The following is a 26,031-nucleotide window of genomic DNA, read 5'->3' on the forward strand; positions in this document are numbered from 1 at the left end:
TTCTGTGATATGATGTGATACGACCCATCTCGGGCTCTAGCCACTGTGACCTACACACAGTAATGGTCTGTAGACTGAAAATCTGAGCTGGAATAAACCATTTCTCCTGTATGTTGCTTTTCGTCAGGATATTTCATCGCGGCAATGGATACGGGCTCATCCTCTCTGTGCACATTCTCTGCAGTGTGGGTACAAACCCCATTCTGATGCAGAGGATGCGGCCCTAGACTTCCACTGAAGAGAACAGCATAAGAGGAAACCATGGTGACTGCAGCTGGGAGAGCCATAGAGGCAGACTCCCTGGATAACAGTGCAAAGATCCAAAGCCAAGAAGTAGAAGATCAAGAAATAAGCTATGGGAGACCATCTCATCTTTTAATCGTGAGGGAGGGGTGAGGACTCAGCAGCCCTTGGTACCCTGAACACGACCCTGACAAACACTTCAGACCAATCCCAGACTTGGATAGATCAGTAAACCCATCATCAAAGGCCTTGGGGGACGGGCATGCCCATTGCCGATCGCAGAAGCAGTTCCTCTCAGCACCCTTTGTATGAGCTTGAACACATTCATCCCAAAGCACGTGAAAAATTGATATGAAGACATACCCCCGAGGAGGGTATTAGTGATTCATAACCAGACTAGCTCTCACTCTGATTGTGGAACTTCCAGGCTAGAATTTAGGATAACTGTGATTGACATGTTAAAGGCTAGACTGGAAATGACTGACAACGTAAATGAGTGGATGGGTAATTTTAGCAGGGATTAAAGTCATAAGAAAGAGAATAAAATAGGAATATTACAAATGTAATGCACAACAGCAATGATCTTGATTTTAAAAAAGATTTATTTTCATTTTTATTTGTGTGTGTGTGTGTGTGTGTGTGTATGTGTGTGTGTGTGTGTGTTAAGCCCAAATAATGGGGCTAAGGAAGTATTTAAAAAGAAAATAGCCCAAATCACAGAGACAAAGAGGAAATCCTGTAGGTGGTCTGGGCAGGGGCAGTGGCAGCTGACATGCTGTGGGGATTCTTAGCCTTGGTTTTCACGGCCTACCGTCTAAAATCAAGGCTTTCTTGTTGAACGCTCGCTCTGTGGTCAGTGGAGCAGAGTGTATAACCTGCTTCTCTACAAAGGCTGATGGGTTCCAATGGGTGGATGCTGCTGGTCAGGGCCATTTCTGACCTTAGTGGCTTTCATTACTGAGAGAAGTGTGTTAAATGTCAAAGTCAGTGACGTAACTGTTTGTACTGCCTACTCCAGCTAAATTAGCTTTAGTCTCCTGTACATGCAAGCCCGTACATACATTTGGAAAAATTTAATCATGTTTGTGTGTCTGTGTGGTATTTATATATTTCATGTGGGTATGTATACATATGTATATGTATAAGTCATCATGTGTGTGTGCCTATGTGTGTGTGTGGTGTTTATATGTTTCATGTGGGTGTGTGCACATATGCATATCAATCTATGTGCATGCATGTGGAAACCAGAGGTCAGTATCAGCTACCTTCTTCTGTGTTCTACACTGTATTTTCTTTTTTCTTTTTTTTTTTTTTTAGGGTTTGTGTAGCCAGTGATTGTAGCAGCAGCATCACTGTGGGTCACTGTTGAAGGCTCCTACGTATCTAGTAGGCGAGTGAACTATATGAACTTTCTTTTGATGGGATCTCTCAATCAAAGTTAGGTGTTATCCAAACATCAAAACCAGCAAAGTGGATCGTATTAAGAGACTAAAAATAGTGTCCTGGTGTTATATATATATATTTAACTAATAATGTTAAGAATATGAGGCTAGGCCTGGCGTTGTGGTAGTAGAGACAAAAAAATAAAAAAGCACAGCTTTTATATGAATCATGGGTATCCAGAGACAGGTGACTCTTCCTGGAAATTATACTCTATTATAGGTGACTACTATATTTCTTTTTTTTTTTTAACTTTCTATTTTTACTTTATTTATTTTTTTTTAATTTTTAATATTTTTATTACATATTTTCCTCAATTACATTTCCAATACTATCCCAAAAGTCCCCCATAGCGCCCCCCACTTCCCTACCCACCCATTCCCATTCTTTTGGCCCTGGCATTCCCCTATATTGGGGCATATAAAGTTTGCAAGTCCAATGGGCCTCTCTTTCCAGTGATGGCCGACTAGGTCATCTTTCGATACATATGCAGCTAGAGACAAGAGCTCCGGGGTTCTGGTTAGTACATCATGTTGTTCCAACAATAGGGTTGCAGATCCCTTTAGCTCCTTGGGTACTTTCTCTAGCTTCTCCATTGGGAGCCCTGTGATACATCCAATAGCTGACTGTGAACATCCACTCCTGTGTTTGCTAGGCCCCGGCATCGTCTCACAAGAGACAGCTATATTTGGGTCCTTTCAGCAAAATCTTGCTAGTGTATGCAATGGTGTCAGCGTTTAGAAGCTGATTATGGGATGGATCCCTGGATACGGCAGTCTCTAAATGGTCCATCCTTTCATCACAGCTACAAACTTTGTCTCTGTAACTCCTTCCCTGGGTGTTTTGTTCCCAATTCTAAGAAGGTGCACAGTGTCCACACTTTGGTCTTCATTCTTCTTGAGTTTCATGCGTTTATCAAATTGTATCTTATATCTTGGGTATCCTAAGTTTTGGGCTAATATCCACTTATCAGTGAATACATATTGTGTGAGTTCTTTTGTGATTGTGTTACCTCACTCAAGATGATGCCCTCCAGGTCCATCCATTTGGCTAGGAATTTCATAAATTCATTCTTTTTAATAGCTGAGTAGTACTCCATTGTGTAAATGTACCATAATTTCTGTATCCATTCCTCTGTTGAGGGACATCTGGGTTCTTTCCAGCTTCTGGCTATTATAAATAGGGCTGCTATGAACATAGTGGATGGAGCATGTGTCCTTTTTACCGGTTGGGACATCTTCTGGATATATGCCCAGGAGAGGTATTGCTGGATCCTCCGGTAGTACTATGTCCAATTTTCTGAGGAACCGCCAGACTGATTTCCAGAGTGGTTGTACAAGCTTGCAATCCCACCAACAATGGAGGAGTGTTCCTCTTTCTCCACATCCTCCCCAGCATCTGCTGTCACCTGAATTTTTGATCTTAGCCATTCTGACTGGTGTGAGGTGGAATCTCAGGGTTGTTTTGATTTGCATTTCCCTGATGATTAAGGATGTTGAACATTTTTTCAGGTGCTTCTCTGCCATTCGGTATTCCTCAGGTGAGAATTCTTTGTTCAGTTCTGAGCCCCATTTTTTAATGGGGTTATTTGACTTTCTGGAGTCCACCTTCTTGAGTTCTTTATATATATTGGATATTAGTCCCTTATCTGATTTAGGATAGGTGAAGATCCTTTCCCAATCTGTTGGTGGTTTTTTTGTCTTATTGATGGTGTCTTTAGCCTTGCAGAAGCTTTGTAGTTTCATGAGGTCCCACTTGTCAATTCTCGATCTTACAGCACAAGCCATTACTGTTCTATTCAGGAATTTTCCCCCTGTGCCCATATCTTCAAGGCTTTTCCCCACTTTCTCCTCTATAAGTTTCAGTGTCTCTGGTTTTATGTGAAGTTCCTTGATCCACTTAGACTTGACCTTAGTACAAGGAGATAGGAATGGATCGATTCGCATTCTTCTACATGTTAACAACCAGTTGTGCCAGCACCATTTGTTGAAAATTCTGTCTTTCTTCCACTGGATGTTTTTAGCTCCCTTGTCGAAGATCAAGTGACCATAGGTGTGTGGGTTCATTTCTGGGTCTTCAATTCTATTCCATTGGTCTATTTGTCTGTCACTATACCAGTACTATGCAGTTTTTATCACAATTGCTCTGTAGTAGAGCTTTAGGTCCGGCATGGTGATTCCACCAGAGGTTCTTTTATCCTTGAGAAGAGTTTTTGCTATCCTAGGTTTTTTGTTATTCCAGATGAATTTGCAGATTGCACTTTCTAATTCGTTGAAGAATTGATTTGGAATTTTGATGGGGATTGCATTGAATCTGTAGATTGCTTTTGGCAAGATAGCCATTTTTACAATGTTGATCCTGCCAATCCATGAGCATGGGAGATCTTTCCATCTTCTGAGATCTTCTATAATTTCTTTCTTCAGAGACTTGAAGTTTTTATTATACAGATCTTTCACTTCCTTAGTTAGAGTCACGCCAAGATATTTTATATTATTTGTGACTATTGAGAAGGGTGTTGTTTCCCTAATTTCTTTCTCAGCCTGTTTATTCTTTGTGTAGAGAAAGGCCATTGATTTGTTTGAGTTAATTTTATATCCAGCTACTTCACCGAAGCTGTTTATCAGGCTTAGGAGTTCTCTGGTGGAATTTTTAGGGTCACTTATATATACTATCATATCATCTGCAAAAAGTGATATTTTGACTTCATCTTTTCCAATTTGTATCCCTTTGATCTCCTTTTGTTGTCGAATTGCTCTGGCTAGGACTTCAAGTACAATGTTGAATAGGTATGGAGAAAGTGGACAGCCTTGTCTAGTCCCTGATTTTAGAGGGATTGCTTCAAGCTTCTCACCATTTACTTTGATGTTGGCTACTGGTTTGCTGTAGATTGCTTTTATCATGTTTAGGTATGGGCCTTGAATTCCTGATCTTTCCAAGACTTTTATCATGAATGGGTGTTGGATCTTGTCAAATGCTTTTTCCGCATCTAAGGAGATGACCATGTGGTTTTTGTCTTTGAGTTTGTTTATATACTGGATTACGTTGATGGATTTCCGTATATTGAACCATCCCTGCATCCCTGGGATGAAACCTACTTGGTCAGGATGGATGATTGTTTTGATGTGTTCTTGGATTCGGTTAGCAAGAACTTTATTGAGGATTTTTGCATCAATATTCATAAGGGATATTGGTCTGAAGTTTTCTATCTTTGTTGGGTCTTTTTGTGGTTTAGGTATCAGAGTAATTGTGGCTTCATAGAATGAGTTGGGTAGAGTACCTTCTGTTTCTATTTTGTGGAATAGTTTGTGAAGAACTGGGATTAGATCTTCTTTGAAGGTCTGATAGAACTCTGCACTAAACCCATCTGGTCCTGGGCTTTTTTTAGTTGGGAGACTATTAATGACTGCTTCTATTTCTTTGGGGGATATAGGGCTGTTTAGATCATTAACCTGATCTTGATTCAACTTTGGTAGCTGGTGTCTGTCTAGGAACTTCTCCATTTCATCCAGGTTCTCCAGTTTTGTTGAGTATAGCCTTTGGTAGAAGGATCTGATGGTGTTTTGGATGTCTTCAGGATCTGTTGTTATGTCTCCTTTTTCATTTCTGATTTTGTTAATTAGGATGCTTTCCCTGTGCCCTCTAGTGAGTCTGGCTAAGGGTTTATCTATCTTGTTGATTTTCTCAAAGAACCAGCTCCTTGATTGGTTGATTCTTTGAATAGTTTTTCTTGTTTCCACTTGGTTGATTTCGCCCCTGAGTTTGATTATTTCCTGCCGTCTATTCCTCTTGGGTGAATTTGCTTCCTTTTGTTCTAGTGCTTTTAGGTATGTTGTCAAGCTGCTAATGTGTGCTCTCTCTAGTTTCCTTTTGGAGGCACTCAGAGCTATGAGTTTTCCTCTTAGAAATGCTTTCATTGCGTCCCATAAGTTTGGGTATGTTGTGGCTTCATTTTCATTGAACTCTAAAAAGTCCTTAATTTCTTTTTTTATTCCTTCCTTGACCAAGGTATCATTGAGAAGAGTGTTGTTCAGTTTCCACGTGAAGGTTGGCTTTCTATTATTTATTTTGTTATTGAAGATCAGCCTTAGTCCATGGTGATCTGATAGGATGCATGGGACAATTTCAATATTTTTGTATCTGTTGAGGCCTGTTTTGTGACCAATTATGTGGTCAATTTTGGAGAAGGTACCATGAGGTGCTGAGAAGAAGGTATATCCTTTTGTTTTAGGATAGAATGTTCTGTAGATATCTGCCAGATCCATTTGATTCATAATTTCTCTTAGTTTCTCTGTGTCCCTGTTTAGTTTCTGTTTCCATGATCTGTCCATTGGTGAAAGTGGTGTGTTGAAGTCTCCCACTATTATTGTATGAGGTGCAATGTGTGCTTTGAGATTTACTAAAGTTTCTTTAATGAATGTGGCTGCCTTTGTATTTGGAGCATAGATATTCAGGATTGATAGTTCCTCTTGGAGGATTTCACCTTTGATGAGTATGAAGTGTCCCTCCCTGTCCTTTTTAATGACTTTGGGTTGGAAGTCAATCTTATCAGATATTAGAATGGCTACTCCAGCTTGTTTCTTCATACCATTTGCTTGGAAAATTGTTTTCCAGCCTTTCATTCTGAGGTAGTGTCTATCTTTTTCTCTGAGATGAGTTTCCTGTAAGCAGCAAAATGTTGGGTCTTGTTTGTGTAGCCAGTTTGTTAGTCTATGTCTTTTTATCGGGGAGTTGAGTCCATTGATATTAAGAGATATTAAGGAAAAGTAATTGTTGTTTCCTGTTATTTTTGTTGTTAAAGTTGGCATTCTGTTCTTGTGGCTGTCTTCTTTTAGGTTTGTTGAGGGATTACCTTCTTGTTTCTAGGGCGTGGTTCCTGTCCTTGTATTGGTTTTTTTCTGTTATTATCCTTTGAAGGGCTGGATTCGTGGAGAGATAATGTGTGAATTTGGTTTTGTCGTGGAATACTTTGGTTTCTCCATCTATGTTAATTGAGAGTTTGGCTGGTTATAGTAGCCTGGGCTGGAATTTGTGTTCTTTTAGTGTCTGTATAACATCCGTCCAGGATCTTCTGGCTTTCATAGTCTCTGGTGAAAAATCTGGTGTAATTCTGATAGGCTTGCCTTTATATGTTACTTGGCCTTTTTCTCTTACTGCTTTTAGTATTCTATCTTTATTTAGAGCATTTGTTGTTCTGATTATTATGTGTCGGGAGGTATTTCTTTTCTGGTCCAGTCTATTTGGAGTTCTGTAGGCTTCTTGTATGTTCATGGGCATCTCTTTCTTTAGATTTGGGAAGTTTTCTTCTATAATGTTGTTGAAGATATTTGCTGGTCCTTTGAGTTGAAAATCTTCATTCTCATCCACTCCTATTATCCGTAGGTTTGGTCTTCTCATTGTGTCCTGTATTTCTTGGATGTTTTGAGTTAGGATCTTTTTGCATTTTACATTTTCCTTGATTGTTGTGCCAATGTTCTCTATGGAATCTTCTGCACCTGAGATTCTCTCTTCCATCTCTTGTATTCTGTTGCTGATGCTGGTATCTATGGTTCCAGATTTCTTTCCTAGGGTTTCTATCTCCAGTGTTGCCTCATTTTGGGTTTTCTTTATTGTGTCTACTTCCCTTTTTAGGTCTAGTATGGTTTTGTTCATTTCCATCATCTGTTTGGATGTGTTTTCCTGTTTTTCATTAAGGACTTCTACCTGTTTGATTAGGTTATCCTGTTTTTCTTTAAGGATTTGAAACTCTTTAGCTGTGTTCTCCTGCAATTCTTTAAGGGATTTTTGTGCTTCCTCTTTACTGTCTTCTACCTGTTTACCAGTGTTCCTTTGTATTTCTTTAAGTGTGTTATTAAAGTCCTTCTTGAAGTCCTCTACCATCATCAGGAGATATGCTTTTAGATCCGTGTCTAGCTTTTCCGGTGTGTTGGGGTGTCCTGGACTGGGAGAAGTGGGAGTGCTGGGTTCTGATGATGGTGAGTGGTCTTGGTTTCTGTTAGTAAGATTATTAGGTTTACCTTTCGCCATCTGGTAATCTCTGGGGTTAGTTGTTGTCGTTGTCACTGTTTAAAGATTGGAGCAGAAGCTGTGTTCCACTCACCAGCAGTCTCAAAATCCTGTGGCGGGGGTCGTGGGTAGCTGGCAGTACCCTGGTGCTGGTCCAGCTGGAAGAGGCCTGTGGTCCTACTCAGGCCGGTTTTCTGCTTCCCTAACTAATGCAGTCTCAGGTCCGGGGCGCAATTGGATTGGAGCAGAAGCTGTGTTCCACTCTCCAGAAGTTTTAAGATCCTGTGGCGGGTGTTGTGGGTAGCTGGCGAGTGTCAGCTGACCCTGCGCCCTCGCTACCCTGGTGCTTTTCTGACCGGAAGAGGCTTGTGGCCCTATGTAGGCCGGGTTTCTCTCTCCCCAACCAGAGCAGTCTCAGGTCCCGCGTGATTGGACTGGAGCAGAAGCTGTGTTCCACTCACCATCAGTCTCAAAATCCTGTGGCGGGGGGTCGTGGGTAGCTGGCGGGTGTCAGCCGACCCTGCGCTCTAGCTACCCCTGTGCTGATCCGGCCGGATGAGGCCTGTGGCCCTACTCAGGCCGGTTTCTGCTTCCCTAACTAATGCAGTCTCAGGTCCCGCGCGCAATTGGATTGGAGCAGAAGCTGTTTTCCACTCACCAGAAGTCTTAGGATCCTGTGGCGGGTGTTGTGGGTAGCTGGCGAGTGTCAGCCGACCCTGCGCCCTCGCTACCCTGGTGCTTTTCTGACCGGAAGAGGCTTGTGGCCCTATGTAGGCCGGATTTCTCTCTCCCCAACCAGAGCAGTCTCAGGTCCCGCGTGATTGGACTGGAGCAGAAGCTGTGTTCCACTCACCAGCAGTCTCAAAATCCTGTGGCGGGGGGTCGTGGGTAGCTGGCGGGTGTCAGTCGACCCTGCGCTCTAGCTATCCGGCCGGATGAGGCCTGTGGCCCTACTCAGGCCGGTTTCTGCTTCCCTAACTAATGCAGTCTCAGGTCCCACGCGCAATTGGATTGGAGCAGAAGCTGTGTTCCACTCACCAGAAGTCTTAAGATCCTGTGGCGGGTGTTGTGGGTAGCTGGCGAGTGTCAGCCGACCCTGCGCCCTAGCTACCCCGGTGCTTTTCTGACTGGAAGAGGCTTGTGGCCCTATGTAGGCCGGATTTCTCTCTCCCCAACCAGAGCAGTCTCAGGTTCCGCGTGATTGGACTGGAGCAGAAGCTGTGTTCCACTCACCATCAGTCTCAAAATCCTGTGGCGGGGGGTCGTGGGTAGCTGGCGGGTGTCAGCCGACCCTGCGCTCTAGCTACCCCTGTGCTGATCCGGCCGGATGAGGCCTGTGGCCCTACTCAGGCCGGTTTCTGCTTCCCTAACTAATGCAGTCTCAGGTCCCGCGCGCAATTGGATTGGAGCAGAAGCTGTTTTCCACTCACCAGAAGTCTTAGGATCCTGTGGCGGGTGTTGTGGGTAGCTGGCGAGTGTCAGCCGACCCTCCGCCCTCGCTACCCCGGTGCTTTTCTGACCTGAAGAGGCTTGTGGCCCTATGTAGGCCGGGTTTCTCTCTCCCCAACCAGAGCAGTCTCAGGTCCCGCGTGATTGGACTGGAGCAGAAGCTGTGTTCCACTCACCAGAAGTCTTAAGATCCTGTGGCGGGTGTTGTGGGTAGCTGGCGAGTGTCAGCTGACCCTGCGCCCTAGCTACCCTGGTGCTTTTCTGACCGGAAGAGGTTTGTCTACACTGTATTTTCTGAGGCAGAGTCTCTCACTGAGCCTGAAGCTCATTAATCCAGCCTGACTGGCTATCCAGCTGACCTCAGTGCTGACCTCGCAAATGTGTCATGCTCCTAGGAGGCTCTGGGGATTTGAACTCAGCTCCTCATGCTTCTGTGGGAGGTACTTTACCCACCCAGCCATCTCCCAAGCCACTTTCTCCATGTGGCATCTCTCCTTATCGCTAGCAATCATTTCTGCGATAGCCTCCTGGTTGGGGCTTCCCACAGGCTCTCCATTTCAACTTCATTAGGTCTCCATGACAGATCTTTCCTTCCACATCTTATCTCTAGTGTCCCCAAGCTTTTGTGCTTATAATGAGTTCCTTGTACAGACTCTGTGCTTGGGCCCTGGTTGTAGAAAATGAATTGGAGACTGGTGTATTAATTTATGCAAGTAAATCATTCATATTTAGAATTAGACTGGAAGGTGCCGTCCTGCTGTTAATTTATTTTTCCATCTGCTCTGAGCTTCTCTCCCTCATTTCTCCTGCCCGTCTGGCCAATTGAACATTCTGTCTTAATTTATTAACTTACCGATTTTTGTCTTTTCATAAATAAAATATTTATGCTGAGAGTGCAGTACAGTGGCAGTATGCACTCTCTGCATGTGCACAAATCTGGGTTCTGTCCTCAGTATCAAGATGTGTTAAAAAAAATTAAAACACTTGTATTCTGTGTTTCCACCACAGCTGCTATTTGCAATATGTGTCAAAGAATCCAAACTCACCTTTAGCTAAATACTTCTTTAACTTTTTTTAAAGTTGTATTGATACATAGCCTATGAAATCTTATATTTCCAACTGCTCCTTCCCATCTGCTCTAGTTTGCCTTCTATTTTATATTTACTTCCGATGTGAACATATACTGCTATTATTTTATGCTACAGAGCAATCATGACTGAAAATGTTAATTTTAGTCTTGCTTAAATGACTCCATTCCTTGTGCTCTTATTTCTGTGTGTGGATTTGAATTTCTGACTCATTATTTCTTCTCCTTAAATGATTCTTCTTTAACATTCTCTTTCAAAGTCTACTTTTTAATTTTTAATTACGTGTGTGTGTGTGTGTGTGTGTGTGTATGTGTGTGTCCATGTATGTATGCGCATATGAGTGCAATGTCCAAGAATGCCAGTAGGTGGCGACAGATTCCCTGGAGCTGGAATCACAGGTGGTTGTCACAGGATGTGGGAGCCTGGATCCAAACTCAGGTCTTCTGTAAATGCAGTTTGCATTCTTAATCACCATGTCATCTCTGTGGCCCTCTTTAACATTTCTTCAATTAGTCCAACTAGCAATTCCATTAGGTTTTGTCTGGGGGAAAAAAATCCTTTTTAAAAGCTTTATCTTTAATAAACATTTTTTTTTTCTGAGCACAGAATTGGAATTTAACGGTTATTTGTTTCAGAAGGGAACTTGTTCCATCCTGCCTGTTTTGCAGTGGGAGTGATTTGCAGTCTAACCACAACAGTACCTTCTGTTTTCATTCTCTGTTCTTTCCCTTGTTTTAATTTTTTTCTTTAAAGCCTTTCCACTACCGAGTTCTTTATTATATAACCATGTGATTGCATTAATTATGTATCTCTCCCAGATCAGCTTTTAAATCTCATGTGCGCAGAAGGCTGTGTCTGGTCTCACTCTGTGTTCAGCACCTGTGTCTGGCCTCACTCGGTGTTCAGCACCTAGGATAGCTCCCGGGTCTCAGCAACATCAAGTGTTTGTTAAACAAAGAGGCTTTTTTATTCTTATTTTACAGAAGAGATGCCTCAGGTAGAGAAAGGTTATATGATAACAGAGCACACTGGGATTCCTGATTTTGTTTCTAAGAGACTTTGTGAGTTGAAGACAGAGTAGGAGAGCCTGGGTTTCTCAGGGTTGTTCATGCAAGGTCTTAGCCCTGGAGACTGAAAGATAACAGGTTCAGCAGGGTGAGAACAGCTCAGACTTAGGTTGCTGTGCCTCAGTCTGTGGTGTGGATCCGCTCACAGCAGCCTCTCCCTGGATGTGAGGGTTGCCTGAAAGAATGCAAGGCAATCCATTATACATCGAATCCTCCTCTGACATTCAAGAGTAAATGTTGAGGACAAATAATCTTTCTACAGTTATAGCTGTAAGATTTTACTTTTATTGTATTTATTATATTTTATTGTATTTGCTGTATTTTGTTGTATTTTTACCTTTGAGCAGTCCTACAATATAGCTCATGTTGGCCTGGAACTTGTTATGTAGACTAGGCTGGTTAGAACAGAACCTTTAAAAAAAGCTCTTGGGAACAAGTAAAAAGCTAGCATACCTTGGGGGACGTGAGCAGCCCTGGTTATTGTCCTGCCTTGCTGGACCTTGTCCTGGGAACCTGTGATAATACAGTAACTTATAGAAAATGCTGATTGACTGCTATTGATCCTCCTCTGTGTCTCTGCCTGGAAGAAGCCACAGGAAAGCCCAGGGCCACCTACAGCCAGGCAGAAGCAAGGACTGAGCTTGACATAATGAAAGAAGAAAGCAGGGGCAAGAGCACATATCCTGATTTCATGTGTATATCCTAGGAAGCAAAAGCTAGCCTAGAATGGTAAAGGCACTGTCATGGTTTGAATATGCTTGGCCCAAGTCTGACAACCCGAGTTTGATGCCCAGGACCCACGTGGTGGAAGAAGAGAGCTGACCTTCACAAGTTGTCCTTTGGCCTCAATGTGTGTGTGTGTCACTCGCACACTAAAAATAACTTGAAAATTAAGAAGAAATAAAGAAATAGACACTGTCCACATCCCTGCTGTGTCTTAGTGCCTTTTGCAACATGCAGTAAGATCTGCAAGAGTGTTTTGTTCCTATGACAACTGATCCTCTGACTGCTTAAATCTGGGAATCTCTGGATTTTTCTGTGAATATTTGTGAGATGTGCTCTCTCTGATTCTGTAGTGTAGGCAGTCTTTAGATTGGGAAAGGTTATAGCAGACCACCCAAAACTGTCCACTGCCTGATGAGGCCACACGCAGGATGGTAGACCCAGGATACCTTGTTTCTGCCATTCAGAATGGAGAATGAAATGAACATCGGCCTAAGATCCCCCAGGAGTCATCCCCACGTCTCAAAGCCCCCCCTTGTGTCTTTTATCCTAGGATAATGGAGTTGCAGAAGTATAATAACTTGACAGTAAAAATGTTAACCTCTAAAGGCAGCTTTTGCAATATGACATTTTATAAGCTGTTTTACACACACTGGAAGATGAACATGACACGGCTTAGTCTCTTTCAGAGCTCCATGCTTCTGGCCTCTGCTCTTCTTACACGGGGATGGATAGCATTTGGTTTTCAATGCTCCTCTTGGGGCTCAGAGAGCCCTGCAAGCATCATTTAGATGAATGATGGGCACTGAAGAGATAGCTGAGCAGGTCAGAGCACTTGGTGCTCTTGCAGAGGACTTGAATTCAGTTTGCAGCACCCACACAGCAGCTTACAACCATCTGTAAACCAAGTATCAGGGGACTATGTCCTCTTCTGGCTTCTGCAGGTACTGCACACATGTGGTAGCCCCCATACATGCAGAGGAAATACTCATACCACAATTTTTTTTAGATGAATGATGAGAGTGGGAAGTTGGTTTTTACACGGCTATGTCTTCTCTGCCTAATGAGCTCTTATTCCATGTTGTAATCTCAGTTTCTATTCAAAGGGACAGACTGCACACTGGGATTCCAAGGTCACATACATTTTTCTTTGGGTCCCCATGCTTTAAGCTCTGTATCTTTTCCTGGTCTCTTTCCATCCATCATATGTGGACTGAATTCCATTTACTTTTAGTATATGTGCGTGCATGTGCATGTGTGTGTATGTATGTATATGTGTATGTTTGTGTATGTCCATATGTAGTATGTGTATATGTGTATTTTTGTGTATGCCGTGTGTATATATTTATATGTGTGTATGTAGTATGTGTTTATGTTGCATGTTGTATATATATGTGCATGCATGTGTATATGTGTATATGTTATATATGTGTGTATGTATATATATGCATATGTGTGTTTGTATGTATGTATATGTGTATGTGTGTATGTTTGTATATGTTGTGTGTATATATATATGTATGTATATGTGTTGTATGTTGTATATCTGTACATATATGTGTATATGTGTGTATGTTGTATATGTGTGTATAAGTATGTGATTGTTGTGTGCAATATACATGCATGTACATCATTCTGTAGGTGCTGTCTAACTTGTGTTTTGAGTCTCTTAATGGCCTGGAACCCCTCACCCCCACCCCTAGTTTTGAGACAGAATCTTACACTGGCCTGGCTCCTTCAAGTAGGCTTTTCTGCCTAGTCAGGAAGGCTCAGGAATTTATCTTTCTCCCCCTCCACAGCTCTGAGATGAGTACCTGCAACCACACCTAACATTTTTCTTTTCTCTCCCTTTTAAAACTTTATTTATTTATATTTAATTTTATGTGTATGTATATTTTGCCTGTATGTATGTATGTGTACCCTGTGTGTGCAATGTCCACCAAGGCCAGAAGAAGGTATCAGATTCCCTAGACTTGGATTACAGATGGTTGTGAGCCTCTGCGTGGGTGCTGGGAACTGCACCTGGGTCCTCTGGAAGAGCAGCCAGAGCGATCAACCATTGACTCATCTCTTTAGCCCGTCTTCTTTTTCATGTTGTAAGACGTAAGTCCTGGGAATAGATCTTGGGTCTTTGCTCTTCTAAGACAAGCTCTTTTCCTGACTGACCCATCTCCTCAGCCATGTGATTTAAGTTCTTAAGACAAAAATCCCCAGAGCCAGTATGTCCCTGACAGTTAGCTACAATCAGAGTGAGCTGAGTTGGGATTTGGTGTGGGTGGGTGGCATCTGACAAGGAAGGTCAAGGATTCCTCACAAATGTAGGGAATTTGAGGTCTGAATTCCAGGAAGGGTTATCAAGAATGTTCAAGAAATGGCTGACCATTCTTTGGGGCAGGAAGTAGGTGACTTTGGCTCAACTTCAGCTAGAACACCATGATCTCTGGGGTAGAGTGAAAAGAGTCCAGGGGAGGTCATGACCACATGAAACTCAACGTGTCCCAGCACAGCGCTCATTCAGAAGGGGAGAGCTTTTCTCTGGCAGGCTTTGATCCTTTCCTGAGAATCATATGGATGGAAGTCAGATTCTTCACTGTGGGCACCATGGAGTAAAAGAGCACAGTCTTTAGTCCTGTGTCCTGCCCTGTGTAGGAGCCTCCTTCTGATGGCTTGCTTCATGATTCTGGGCTCAGTAACACAAGCTTAAGTCCCTTCCACATTCCCTGAAAGACAGATTTTCTTGGCTTGTTGTAGTGCTCAGTTGTTAAAAAGCAAAGAGAAGGCTGGAGTATGCTTCTCTCTCTCTCTCTCTCTCTCTCTCTCTCTCTCTCTCTCTCTCTCTCTCTCTCTCTCTCTCTTACTAAAGTTGAGAAGTTAAAAGAAATGATCCCTTTTCAATGCCTCACTGGGATTACAATGTTGAGAGACATCAGCTACCACCATCATTGCTGTCTTTTGAGAATATTGTTCTTTTAGTTGTATAGATTTGTGGGTAAGTGTATGATACTTCCACTCTTGTAGGCAGTGTGTTACAGTTAAAGGAGGGTTTCTGGCATTTCCACCACCTTAAATGTTTAAAAAGTTAATTCACACATAATGATTGTGTGCGTGTGTGTGTGTGTTGGTGTGTGTGTGTGTTGGTGTGTGTGTGTTGCTGTGTGTGTTTGTTGGTAGAAGTGTGTATGTTACCTCAACACAAATCAGATAACTCCATTTGTATCTTCTTATCATTGCTCTGTGGTTAGAGCCTGAAAGTTCCCCCCTTTTGTAAACTCATAAAATATATAATAGATTATTAGAACTACAGTACTTTAACTGTTCTGCATAAAGAGATGTTTGGTGATCACATTCTTGTGTGTTCAGGCACACAGAGTCTAAGCTCTCATCATCTCTATCCCCGAGTCACTGAAGTCAGGCCTGAAGCCCCTTTACTGCTCAATCAGACCTTAGTCATCTAGAGTCCCCTTCTGTTCATGTCCTCCTTCCCATGAATTTTTAAGTTCCTGTTTATTCTAGATACCATTCATTCCCTCAACAGATTAGTAATTTGAAAATAGGGATTGGGAGATGGTTGAGTCAGTAAATGTTTACCCCATAAAGCACAGGACCTGAGATCAGTCCTCAGCATCCATCAGAAAGCCAGGTATGTGGTATACACTTGTGACCCAAAATCTGGGGAGGCAGAGACTGTAAGCTCCCAGGGGGCTCACAGGCTAGACAGCCTTGCCAAAGGTGAATGGCACCTGAAGAATGACATTTCAAGTTGACCTCTAGGCTCTACATATATGTACACACACACACACACACACACACACAAAGAAGTAGTGTGTACTTCCAGTCAACCCATGCCACGTCACAGCTTCAGCCTTCCCATCTCTAAAATGAAATCACAGGTTCCCCATGTTTTGTGCTTCCTATTGGTTCCCAGCCTTCATCCCTCATTCCTTCCCTTGATCTTTACACGAAGACACCTTCCCGATGGAGAACAAGACCATAACATTTTATATGCTTACCCAGGAGATGGACAGTGAAGCAGGAAGCTGATGTGTTTGGCGGGACCCCATGGCAGGGGGTGAGCTAAAGCACCCCCAAGTACTGAGCCAGAGAGTACTGTGAGGCGATGCCTCTTTCTTTCCAGTTTTTGAAACTGCATCTCACCGTTTGCAGGATTAATCCCATCTGTGTTTCCAGTGCGTCCCATGAGCACGTAGCCTACCAGGATTTTAATCTAGTGCAGAGCCCTCTTGAATTTCTTTCAGACGCTCTGCTTTATGGCTGGAACAAAGCCTTTTCTTAGTAACATTAAAACCTTTTATGCGTCTTCAAATGTGGCACCGGAGTGGAATAAGATTCACCTGGGGCTTGATTAGTGGTGGTTTGAGCACATAAGAGAAGGTAAGATAAAGAAAACAGCAGCCCTCCCAAAAGGCGGCTGAGGTTACGCAACTCCATTAAATTATGTTTATGGTTTAACTTGTCAGTATTGTGTAACACAAAACGGCTTTCCTGGAGTCTATCTATCAGCTATTTGTCATTAATTAGTGCCTACAAATTACTCTTTGTACCTGTCCTGTTCTTCTGGTGCCTTATAAATCAGAGCTGTCGTGGTTCATGAACTTCTACAGATGTCGAGCTCCGCGTGTCTCCTGCTGATGTGTCTTGTGTTCTTGCCTCCCCCTCCCCAAGGTCTCCAACACCTGTGATTCTATCTTTGTGAACGGGAAGGAGATGAAGAGCAAAGTGGGCACGATTGTCAACTTCACCCACCAGCACTTCACGTCCCAGGTGGAGATCACCGTCTGGGTACCCCGCCTGCCGCTGCAGATTGAGATCTCTGATACGGAGCTGAGCCAGATCAAGGGCTGGAGGATCCCGGTGGCATCCAACAGGAGGTGAGGAACTGGAGCCCCATCTGTGGGTTAGAGGCTGCTGGGGCTCAGGTAGGTGTCTGTGGGAGGCAAGTTGGTTCCCAGGAAATGATGTCTGAAGTGTATTGCCATGGTCTGGATTTGGCTTCCAGTAGTGCATGGTGTGGTGCTCTGGACTTGGGTTCTCGTGGACCTGACTTGGATGATTACTAACAGTTGGACATGAGAAAATTACATCAAAGACAATATTAACGATAACAGTGGTGATACAGGCAGCCTCGTAGAACAGACTCTAGGATGCAGGAAGGTGAGATGAGATCTAAGAAGCACCTACACAGAGCTTGGCTTTCAGAATATAACTGCTTCCTGCCGTCCATCCACCACTACCCACTACTTCCTCAGTCATTCTCCCCTTCCGTACTGTCAGCCGTGGAGTGAAGTGTCCTGTGGTGAACACCGCATGGTTGAAAACGAGACTGCCTGAGTTTCAACCTTGGTTTCTGCCATGTACAGCCATGTGACCTCATGACATCACCTATGTATTCTTCAGTTCCTTCAACTATAAATTGGAAACAATAGTACTACAAGAGATCCCAAGAATCCAATGAAGTAATGTGTTCTGCAGGGGGAGGTTCCAAAGTCAAACTCTTCTCTAGGATCCCCATCTTCTGCTTATTCAGGTGTAGCAGAAATGTCCCCCACAGGCTCAAATGTTTCATCACCAGGTCCCCAATAGGTGGTGCTGTTCAGGGGGAGGTTATAGAACCTTTAGGAGGAAGAGCTTTGATAGAGGAAGTATATCATTGGAGGTGGGTGGGCTTTGAGAGTGCACCCCACTTCCTGTTCTTACTCTCTGCTTCCTGAGTATATGTATAATCTGAGAAGACATTATTATTATTATTATTATTATTATTATTATTATTATTGCATATGCTGCTGGGCCTTCCTCACCATGATAAACGATATCCCGCTGGAACTGTGAGCTAAGATTAACCCTCTCCTTTCTAAGTTGCTCCTTTATGGGATAATATTTTATCATGGCAACAGAAATGAAACTAGAAGCCCAGTCAAGCACTAACCTGGCACTGTGCCAAGGAGACTTCACAGATGCAATTACAGCCAAAGCAATCTATCTTAGGATGTAGAGATGATCGAGGAGAGCCAGACGCATCAGATGAGACCCTTGAAAGCAGAGCACCCCCTCCAGCTAGTGGCAGAAGGGTGAGGACCACTTGATGGGGTGATTGCTGGCTTTGAAGATGGATTGAGCCATGTGCCATGGAAAGTGGGTGGAGCCTTTAGGATCCATGAGCCTCCTCATGATGAACACAGGCCAGTGGCACCCAGTCTAACTATTGATACCATCCTTACTGTCTTGAGGTGGATTCTGTCCTAACAGCTTCAGGCGAGAGTCTGGCTGACATCTTGACTTCAACTCCAGAGTCTTGATGCAGAACTTCTCATTGGAAGCTTCATTGTACCATGACTCATAGAACCGCAAGCAAGCAAATGACTTTTTTTAAAACTGTGAGGTATGTAGACATTTGTTACACCACAAAGGAAAAAAGTAACCCAGATATTGTTACCCACTGTTGGAGTGCAGCTGTAACACTCCATGGAGGGAATCTTTGCAAGTAGACAGTAGGTGGAGGGTGGCAGTCTCTGAAGGAACATAGTGGCCTTTGGCAGACTCATGGGTGGTGATGGTGTTGACAATGAGCCTGAGGCATGAGATATTGCTGGGAAGCTCCCATCGCCTAGGTGGAAATAGCAGCCATCATGGACAAGAGTGCACTTGGACCATATTCAGAGTGTGTGGGGAACATGGATTCTCATTTGACTGCTACAGAATGCCAGTGTGCTGTGCCCTGCAGTTACATGGAAAGCAAATGAAACTGGCTGTGAAGCTGTGATTCCCAGGCAAAGTGTTGAGTGTGTGTGCCTAGCTTTTTATAGTTAAATGCTAGAGGAGAGAAAAGGGAGGCAAATGGCTGTTAAACTGGAGAGAACAGGTACCCAGTGGTGTTGAATCAATCAGCTTGCCCAGATGCTGAGCGATGGGAAAACTCAGACACACTCTGAAACACAGGCTCAGGATACCACAAAGGTCAAGGACTAGACTCCAAGTTTCTCTGAAACATGAAATGTTAGCATAGTGAACTGATGCTGTCCGAGGGGCTGACATCTTCCACCCATTCTCTTGAATAAGGAGGTAGACATTGACCTTAGAGACAAAGCATCATGGACAGAACGGGATCCATGATGTCAGGGGAGCACTTCTGAGCCTTTAACACTACTGATGACCTCTAACCCCCAAGCCCCACTGAAACCAGAGCCTGTGTGCCACGCCAGAACAGAGTTAACAGAAGTGAATTCCTAGCCATCTCTGTGTTTTTTAAAATCATGATAGCTAAGACATGTGGATTGTAATGTTGAAATCACCTGTTATCTTGAAGGAGATATTTGCTATGGAGTCTTAAGTAGTCTCAGCACCATTGAGAACGTAGGTAATATCAGCAAGGAGAAAGAACTGGAGAAAACCCCCATCGGATAGTCTCAGCAGCACGGGAAGGATGGCAGAATCAGGCCAATGAAGTCCGGGATGGATGATAAGACTCAGCCTGACTAACAGAAAATCAGCTGGGCAGATCACCAGGGATTTGTGGGACAGTGACAAGATGTCTGAAGTTCCTGGAACTAGAATCTGTGGTGCAGAGTGGACATTGTAAGTGGGTGAAAGGGCATGATGACAGCGAAACAAACTTGGTAAAATACGCAAGTATTCAGAGGCAAGTATCAGAATCTGCATGACAATATCTTACAGTGACATTTCTGAGACTTAAAGGCAAAGGGGGGGGGATCTTAAACAAACCAGAGGTTCACACTGATGATTGTCATAGTGCGAATCTCTGGCGTGTTTAAGATAGCCACTTCGTTCTATCCATTTGGTTAAGGGGAAATTTTCGCATCACTCACACAGATGACCAACCAGCATCCTCTGTTGTAAAATACATTTAGTGTAAAGAGTGTGGACGTGTGATTGAATGCTGCTGATGTTGTTTGGGGGGCTGTGTGTGGGTTTCTTCTCTAAGAGAGGTGTGTGGAAATTGCCGGGGACACTCAAGATGTACCAAACAGATACCGTTTTTGTGATGTATTCTGAAGGACTAAAAAGACAAAGAGAAGAGGCTCTTCTCACTCATTAGCTACTTTTCTTGTTGCTGCAACCTCATATGTGGTGAAAGCAGCCTTGGTGAGGAGGGGTTGATTTTCACTCATGATGGGGAAGGCGTGGCCCTGGGCACAGGAAGCTGCTTATTCACATCTAAGGAAATCAGGAAGCAGTGAGGATGGACAGCAAGGTTGTTCTGAAAACCCTAAATCTTGGAACCTCACTCTTCCAGCTAAATTCGGGGGCCCAAAGGTTTCACAACCCACCAAAGCTGCTGAGGACTCTGACACACAAACCTGTGCAGGGCATTTTATGTTCAGTCAGTCATAGTGAGCATGCCACTCTGATTTTCTTTTTTTTTTTTTTTATGTTGTAGACAGCCTTTTTTTATTTTATTTTTTTAAATATTTTTATTACATATTTTCCTCAATTACATTTCCAATACTATCCCAAAAGTCCCCCATAGCGCCCCCCACTTCCCTACCCACCCATTCCCATTCTTTTGGCCCTGGCATTCCCCTATATTGGGGCATATAAAGTTTGCAAGTCCAATGGGCCTCTCTTTCCAGTGATGGCCAACTAGGCCATCTTTCGATACATATGCAGCTAGAGACAAGAGCTCCGGGGTTCTGGTTAGTACATCATGTTGTTCCAACAATAGGGTTGCAGATCCCTTTAGCTCCTTGGGTACTTTCTCTAGCTTCTCCATTGGGAGCCCTGTGATACATCCAATAGCTGACTGTGAACATCCACTCCTGTGTTTGCTAGGCCCCGGCATCGTCTCACAAGAGACAGCTATATTTGGGTCCTTTCAGCAAAATCTTGCTAGTGTATGCAATGGTGTCAGCGTTTAGAAGCTGATTATGGGACGGATCCCTGGATACAGCAGTCTCTAAATGGTCCATCCTTTCATCACAGCTACAAACTTTGTCTCTGTAACTCCTTCCCTGGGTGTTTTGTTCCCAATTCTAAGAAGGTGCACAGTGTCCACACTTTGGTCTTCATTCTTCTTGAGTTTCATGCGTTTATCAAATTGTATCTTATATCTTGGGTATCCTAAGTTTTGGGCTAATATCCACTTATCAGTGAATACATATTGTGTGAGTTCTTTTGTGATTGTGTTACCTCACTCAAGATGATGCCCTCCAGGTCCATCCATTTGGCTAGGAATTTCATAAATTCATTCTTTTTAATAGCTGAGTAGTACTCCATTGTGTAAATGTACCATAATTTCTGTATCCATTCCTCTGTTGAGGGACATCTGGGTTCTTTCCAGCTTCTGGCTATTATAAATAGGGCTGCTATGAACATAGTGGAGCATGTGTCCTTTTTACCGGTTGGGACATCTTCTGGATATATGCCCAGGAGAGGTATTGCTGGATCCTCCGGAAGTACTATGTCCAATTTTCTGAGGAACCGCCAGACTGATTTCCAGAGTGGTTGTACAAGCTTGCAATCCCACCAACAATGGAGGAGTGTTCCTCTTTCTCCACATCCTCCCCAGCATCTGCTGTCACCTGAATTTTTGATCTTAGCCATTCTGACTGGTGTGAGGTGGAATCTCAGGGTTGTTTTGATTTGCATTTCCCTGATGATTAAGGATGTTGAACATTTTTTCAGGTGCTTCTCTGCCATTCGGTATTCCTCAGGTGAGAATTCTTTGTTCAGTTCTGAGCCCCATTTTTTAATGGGGTTATTTGACTTTCTGGAGTCCACCTTCTTGAGTTCTTTATATATATTGGATATTAGTCCCTTATCTGATTTAGGATAGGTGAAGATCCTTTCCCAATCTGTTGGTGGTTTTTTTGTCTTATTGATGGTGTCTTTAGCCTTGCAGAAGCTTTGTAGTTTCATGAGGTCCCACTTGTCAATTCTCGATCTTACAGCACAAGCCATTACTGTTCTATTCAGGAATTTTCCCCCTGTGCCCATATCTTCAAGGCTTTTCCCCACTTTCTCCTCTATAAGTTTCAGTGTCTCTGGTTTTATGTGAAGTTCCTTGATCCACTTAGACTTGACCTTAGTACAAGGAGATAGGAATGGATCGATTCGCATTCTTCTACATGTTAACAACCAGTTGTGCCAGCACCATTTGTTGAAAATGCTGTCTTTCTTCCACTGGATGTTTTTAGCTCCCTTGTCGAAGATCAAGTGACCATAGGTGTGTGGGTTCATTTCTGGGTCTTCAATTCTATTCCATTGGTCTATTTGTCTGTCACTATACCAGTACCATGCAGTTTTTATCACAATTGCTCTGTAGTAGAGCTTTAGGTCCGGCATGGTGATTCCACCAGAGGTTCTTTTATCCTTGAGAAGAGTTTTTGCTATCCTAGGTTTTTTGTTATTCCAGATGAATTTGCAGATTGCACTTTCTAATTCGTTGAAGAATTGATTTGGAATTTTGATGGGGATTGCATTGAATCTGTAGATTGCTTTTGGCAAGATAGCCATTTTTACAATGTTGATCCTGCCAATCCATGAGCATGGGAGATCTTTCCATCTTCTGAGATCTTCTATAATTTCTTTCTTCAGAGACTTGAAGTTTTTATTATACAGATCTTTCACTTCCTTAGTTAGAGTCACGCCAAGATATTTTATATTATTTGTGACTATTGAGAAGGGTGTTGTTTCCCTAATTTCTTTCTCAGCCTGTTTATTCTTTGTGTAGAGAAAGGCCATTGATTTGTTTGAGTTAATTTTATATCCAGCTACTTCACCGAAGCTGTTTATCAGGCTTAGGAGTTCTCTGGTGGAATTTTTAGGGTCACTTATATATACTATCATATCATCTGCAAAAAGTGATATTTTGACTTCATCTTTTCCAATTTGTATCCCTTTGATCTCCTTTTGTTGTCGAATTGCTCTGGCTAGGACTTCAAGTACAATGTTGAATAGGTATGGAGAAAGTGGACAGCCTTGTCTAGTCCCTGATTTTAGAGGGATTGCTTCAAGCTTCTCACCATTTACTTTGATGTTGGCTACTGGTTTGCTGTAGATTGCTTTTATCATGTTTAGGTATGGGCCTTGAATTCCTGATCTTTCCAAGACTTTTATCATGAATGGGTGTTGGATCTTGTCAAATGCTTTTTCCGCATCTAAGGAGATGACCATGTGGTTTTTGTCTTTGAGTTTGTTTATATACTGGATTACGTTGATGGATTTCCGTATATTGAACCATCCCTGCATCCCTGGGATGAAACCTACTTGGTCAGGATGGATGATTGTTTTGATGTGTTCTTGGATTCGGTTAGCAAGAACTTTATTGAGGATTTTTGCATCAATATTCATAAGGGATATTGGTCTGAAGTTTTCTATCTTTGTTGGGTCTTTTTGTGGTTTAGGTATCAGAGTAATTGTGGCTTCATAGAATGAGTTGGGTAGAGTACCTTCTGTTTCTATTTTGTGGAATAGTTTGTGAAGAACTGGGATTAGATCTTCTTTGAAGGTCTGATAGAACTCTGCACTAAACCCATCTGGTCCTGGGCTTTTTTTAGTTGGGAGACTATTAATGACTGCTTCTATTTCTTTGGGGGATATAGGGCTGTTTAGATCATTAACCTGATCTTGATTCAACTTTGGTAGCTGGTGTCTGTCTAGGAACTTCTCCATTTCATCCAGGTTCTCCAGTTTTGTTGAGTATAGCCTTTGGTAGAAGGATCTGATGGTGTTTTGGATGTCTTCAGGATCTGTTGTTATGTCTCCTTTTTCATTTCTGATTTTGTTAATTAGGATGCTTTCCCTGTGCCCTCTAGTGAGTCTGGCTAAGGGTTTATCTATCTTGTTGATTTTCTCAAAGAACCAGCTCCTTGATTGGTTGATTCTTTGAATAGTTTTTCTTGTTTCCACTTGGTTGATTTCGCCCCTGAGTTTGATTATTTCCTGCCGTCTACTCCTCTTGGGTGAATTTGCTTCCTTTTGTTCTAGTGCTTTTAGGTGTGTTGTCAAGCTGCTAATGTGTGCTCTCTCTAGTTTCCTTTTGGAGGCACTCACAGCTATGAGTTTTCCTCTTAGAAATGCTTTCATTGCGTCCCATAAGTTTGGGTATGTTGTGGCTTCATTTTCATTGAACTCTAAAAAGTCCTTAATTTCTTTCTTTATTCCTTCCTTGACCAAGGTATCATTGAGAAGAGTGTTGTTCAGTTTCCACGTGAAGGTTGGCTTTCTATTATTTATTTTGTTATTGAAGATCAGCCTTAGTCCATGGTGATCTGATAGGATGCATGGGACAATTTCAATATTTTTGTATCTGTTGAGGCCTGCTTTGTGACCAATTATGTGGTCAATTTTGGAGAAGGTACCATGAGGTGCTGAGAAGAAGGTATATCCTTTTGTTTTAGGATAGAATGTTCTGTAGATATCTGCCAGATCCATTTGATTCATAATTTCTCTTAGTTTCACTGTGTCCCTGTTTAGTTTCTGTTTCCATGATCTGTCCATTGGTGAAAGTGGTGTGTTGAAGTCTCCCACTATTATTGTATGAGGTGCAATGTGTGCTTTGAGCTTTACTAAAGTTTCTTTAATGAATGTGGCTGCCTTTGTATTTGGAGCATAGATATTCAGGATTGATAGTTCCTCTTGGAGGATTTTACCTTTGATGAGTATCAAGTGTCCCTCCCTGTCTTTTTTAATGACTTTGGGTTGGAAGTCAATCTTATCAGATATTAGAATGGCTACTCCAGCTTGTTTCTTCATGCCATTTGCTTGGAAAATTGTTTTCCAGCCTTTCATTCTGAGGTAGTGTCTATCCTTTTCTCTGAGATGAGTTTCCTGTAAGCAGCAAAATGTTGGGTCTTGTTTGTGTAGCCAGTTTGTTAGTCTATGTCTTTTTATCGGGGAGTTGAGTCCATTGATATTAAGAGATATTAAGGAAAAGTAATTGTTGTTTCCTGTTATTTTTGTTGTTAAAGTTGGCATTTTGTTCTTGTGGCTGTCTTCTTTTAGGTTTGTTGAGGGATTACCTTCTTGTTGTTTCTAGGGCGTGGTTCCTGTCCTTGTATTGGTTTTTTTCTGTTATTATCCTTTGAAGGGCTGGATTCGTGGAGAGATAATGTGTGAATTTGGTTTTGTCGTGGAATACTTTGGTTTCTCCATCTATGTTAATTGAGAGTTTGGCTGGTTATAGTAGCCTGGGCTGGAATTTGTGTTCTTTTAGTGTCTGTATAACATCCGTCCAGGATCTTCTGGCTTTCATAGTCTCTGGTGAAAAATCTGGTGTAATTCTGATAGGCTTGCCTTTATATGTTACTTGGCCTTTTTCTCTTACTGCTTTTAGTATTCTATCTTTATTTAGAGCATTTGTTGCTCTGATTATTATGTGTCGGGAGGTATTTCTTTTCTGGTCCAGTCTATTTGGAGTTCTGTAGGCTTCTTGTATGTTCATGGGCATCTCTTTCTTTAGATTTGGGAAGTCTTCTTCTATAATTTTGTTGAAGATGTTTGCTGGTCCTTTGAGTTGAAAATCTTCATTCTCATCCACTCCTATTATCTGTAGGTTTGGTCTTCTCATTGTGTCCTGTATTTCTTGGATGTTTTGAGTTAGGATCTTTTTGCATTTTACATTTTCCTTGATTGTTGTGCCGATGTTCTCTATGGAATCTTCTGCACCTGAGATTCTCTCTTCCATCTCTTGTATTCTGTTGCTGATGCTGGTATCTATGGTTCCAGATTTCTTTCCTAGGGTTTCTATCTCCAGTGTTGCCTCATTTTGGGTTTTCTTTATTGTGTCTACTTCCCTTTTTAGGTCTAGTATGGTTTTGTTCATTTCCATCATCTGTTTGGATGTGTTTTCCTGTTTTTCTGTAAGGACTTCTACCTGTTTGATTATGTTATCGTGTTTTTCTTTAAGGATTTGTAACTCTTTAGCAGTGTTCTCCTGCAATTCTTTAAGGGATTTTTGTGCTTCCTCTTTATTGTCTTCTGCCTGTTTAGCATTGTTCTCCTGCATTTCTTTAAGTGTGTTATTAAAGTCCTTCTTGAAGTCC

General features: G+C 42.5%; 1 protein-coding gene across 1 annotated transcript in view; it reads left to right on the plus strand.

Moving 5' to 3' along the window:
- Tmem132b (transmembrane protein 132B) overlaps window positions 1–26,031 on the plus strand; it is a 268,775-nt gene that overhangs the window by 230,864 nt on the left and 11,880 nt on the right. Inside the window, exon 6 of the mRNA XM_029476908.2 lies at window positions 16,697–16,902. Coding sequence (XP_029332768.1) covers window positions 16,697–16,902 — 206 coding nt within the window. The remainder of the gene's footprint in view (window positions 1–16,696; window positions 16,903–26,031) is intronic.

The sequence above is a fragment of the Mus caroli genome, unplaced genomic scaffold (assembly GCF_978045245.1).
Source record: "Mus caroli unplaced genomic scaffold, Mus_caroli_1 scaffold_4, whole genome shotgun sequence".
NCBI classification, from domain to species: domain Eukaryota; kingdom Metazoa; phylum Chordata; class Mammalia; order Rodentia; family Muridae; genus Mus; species Mus caroli.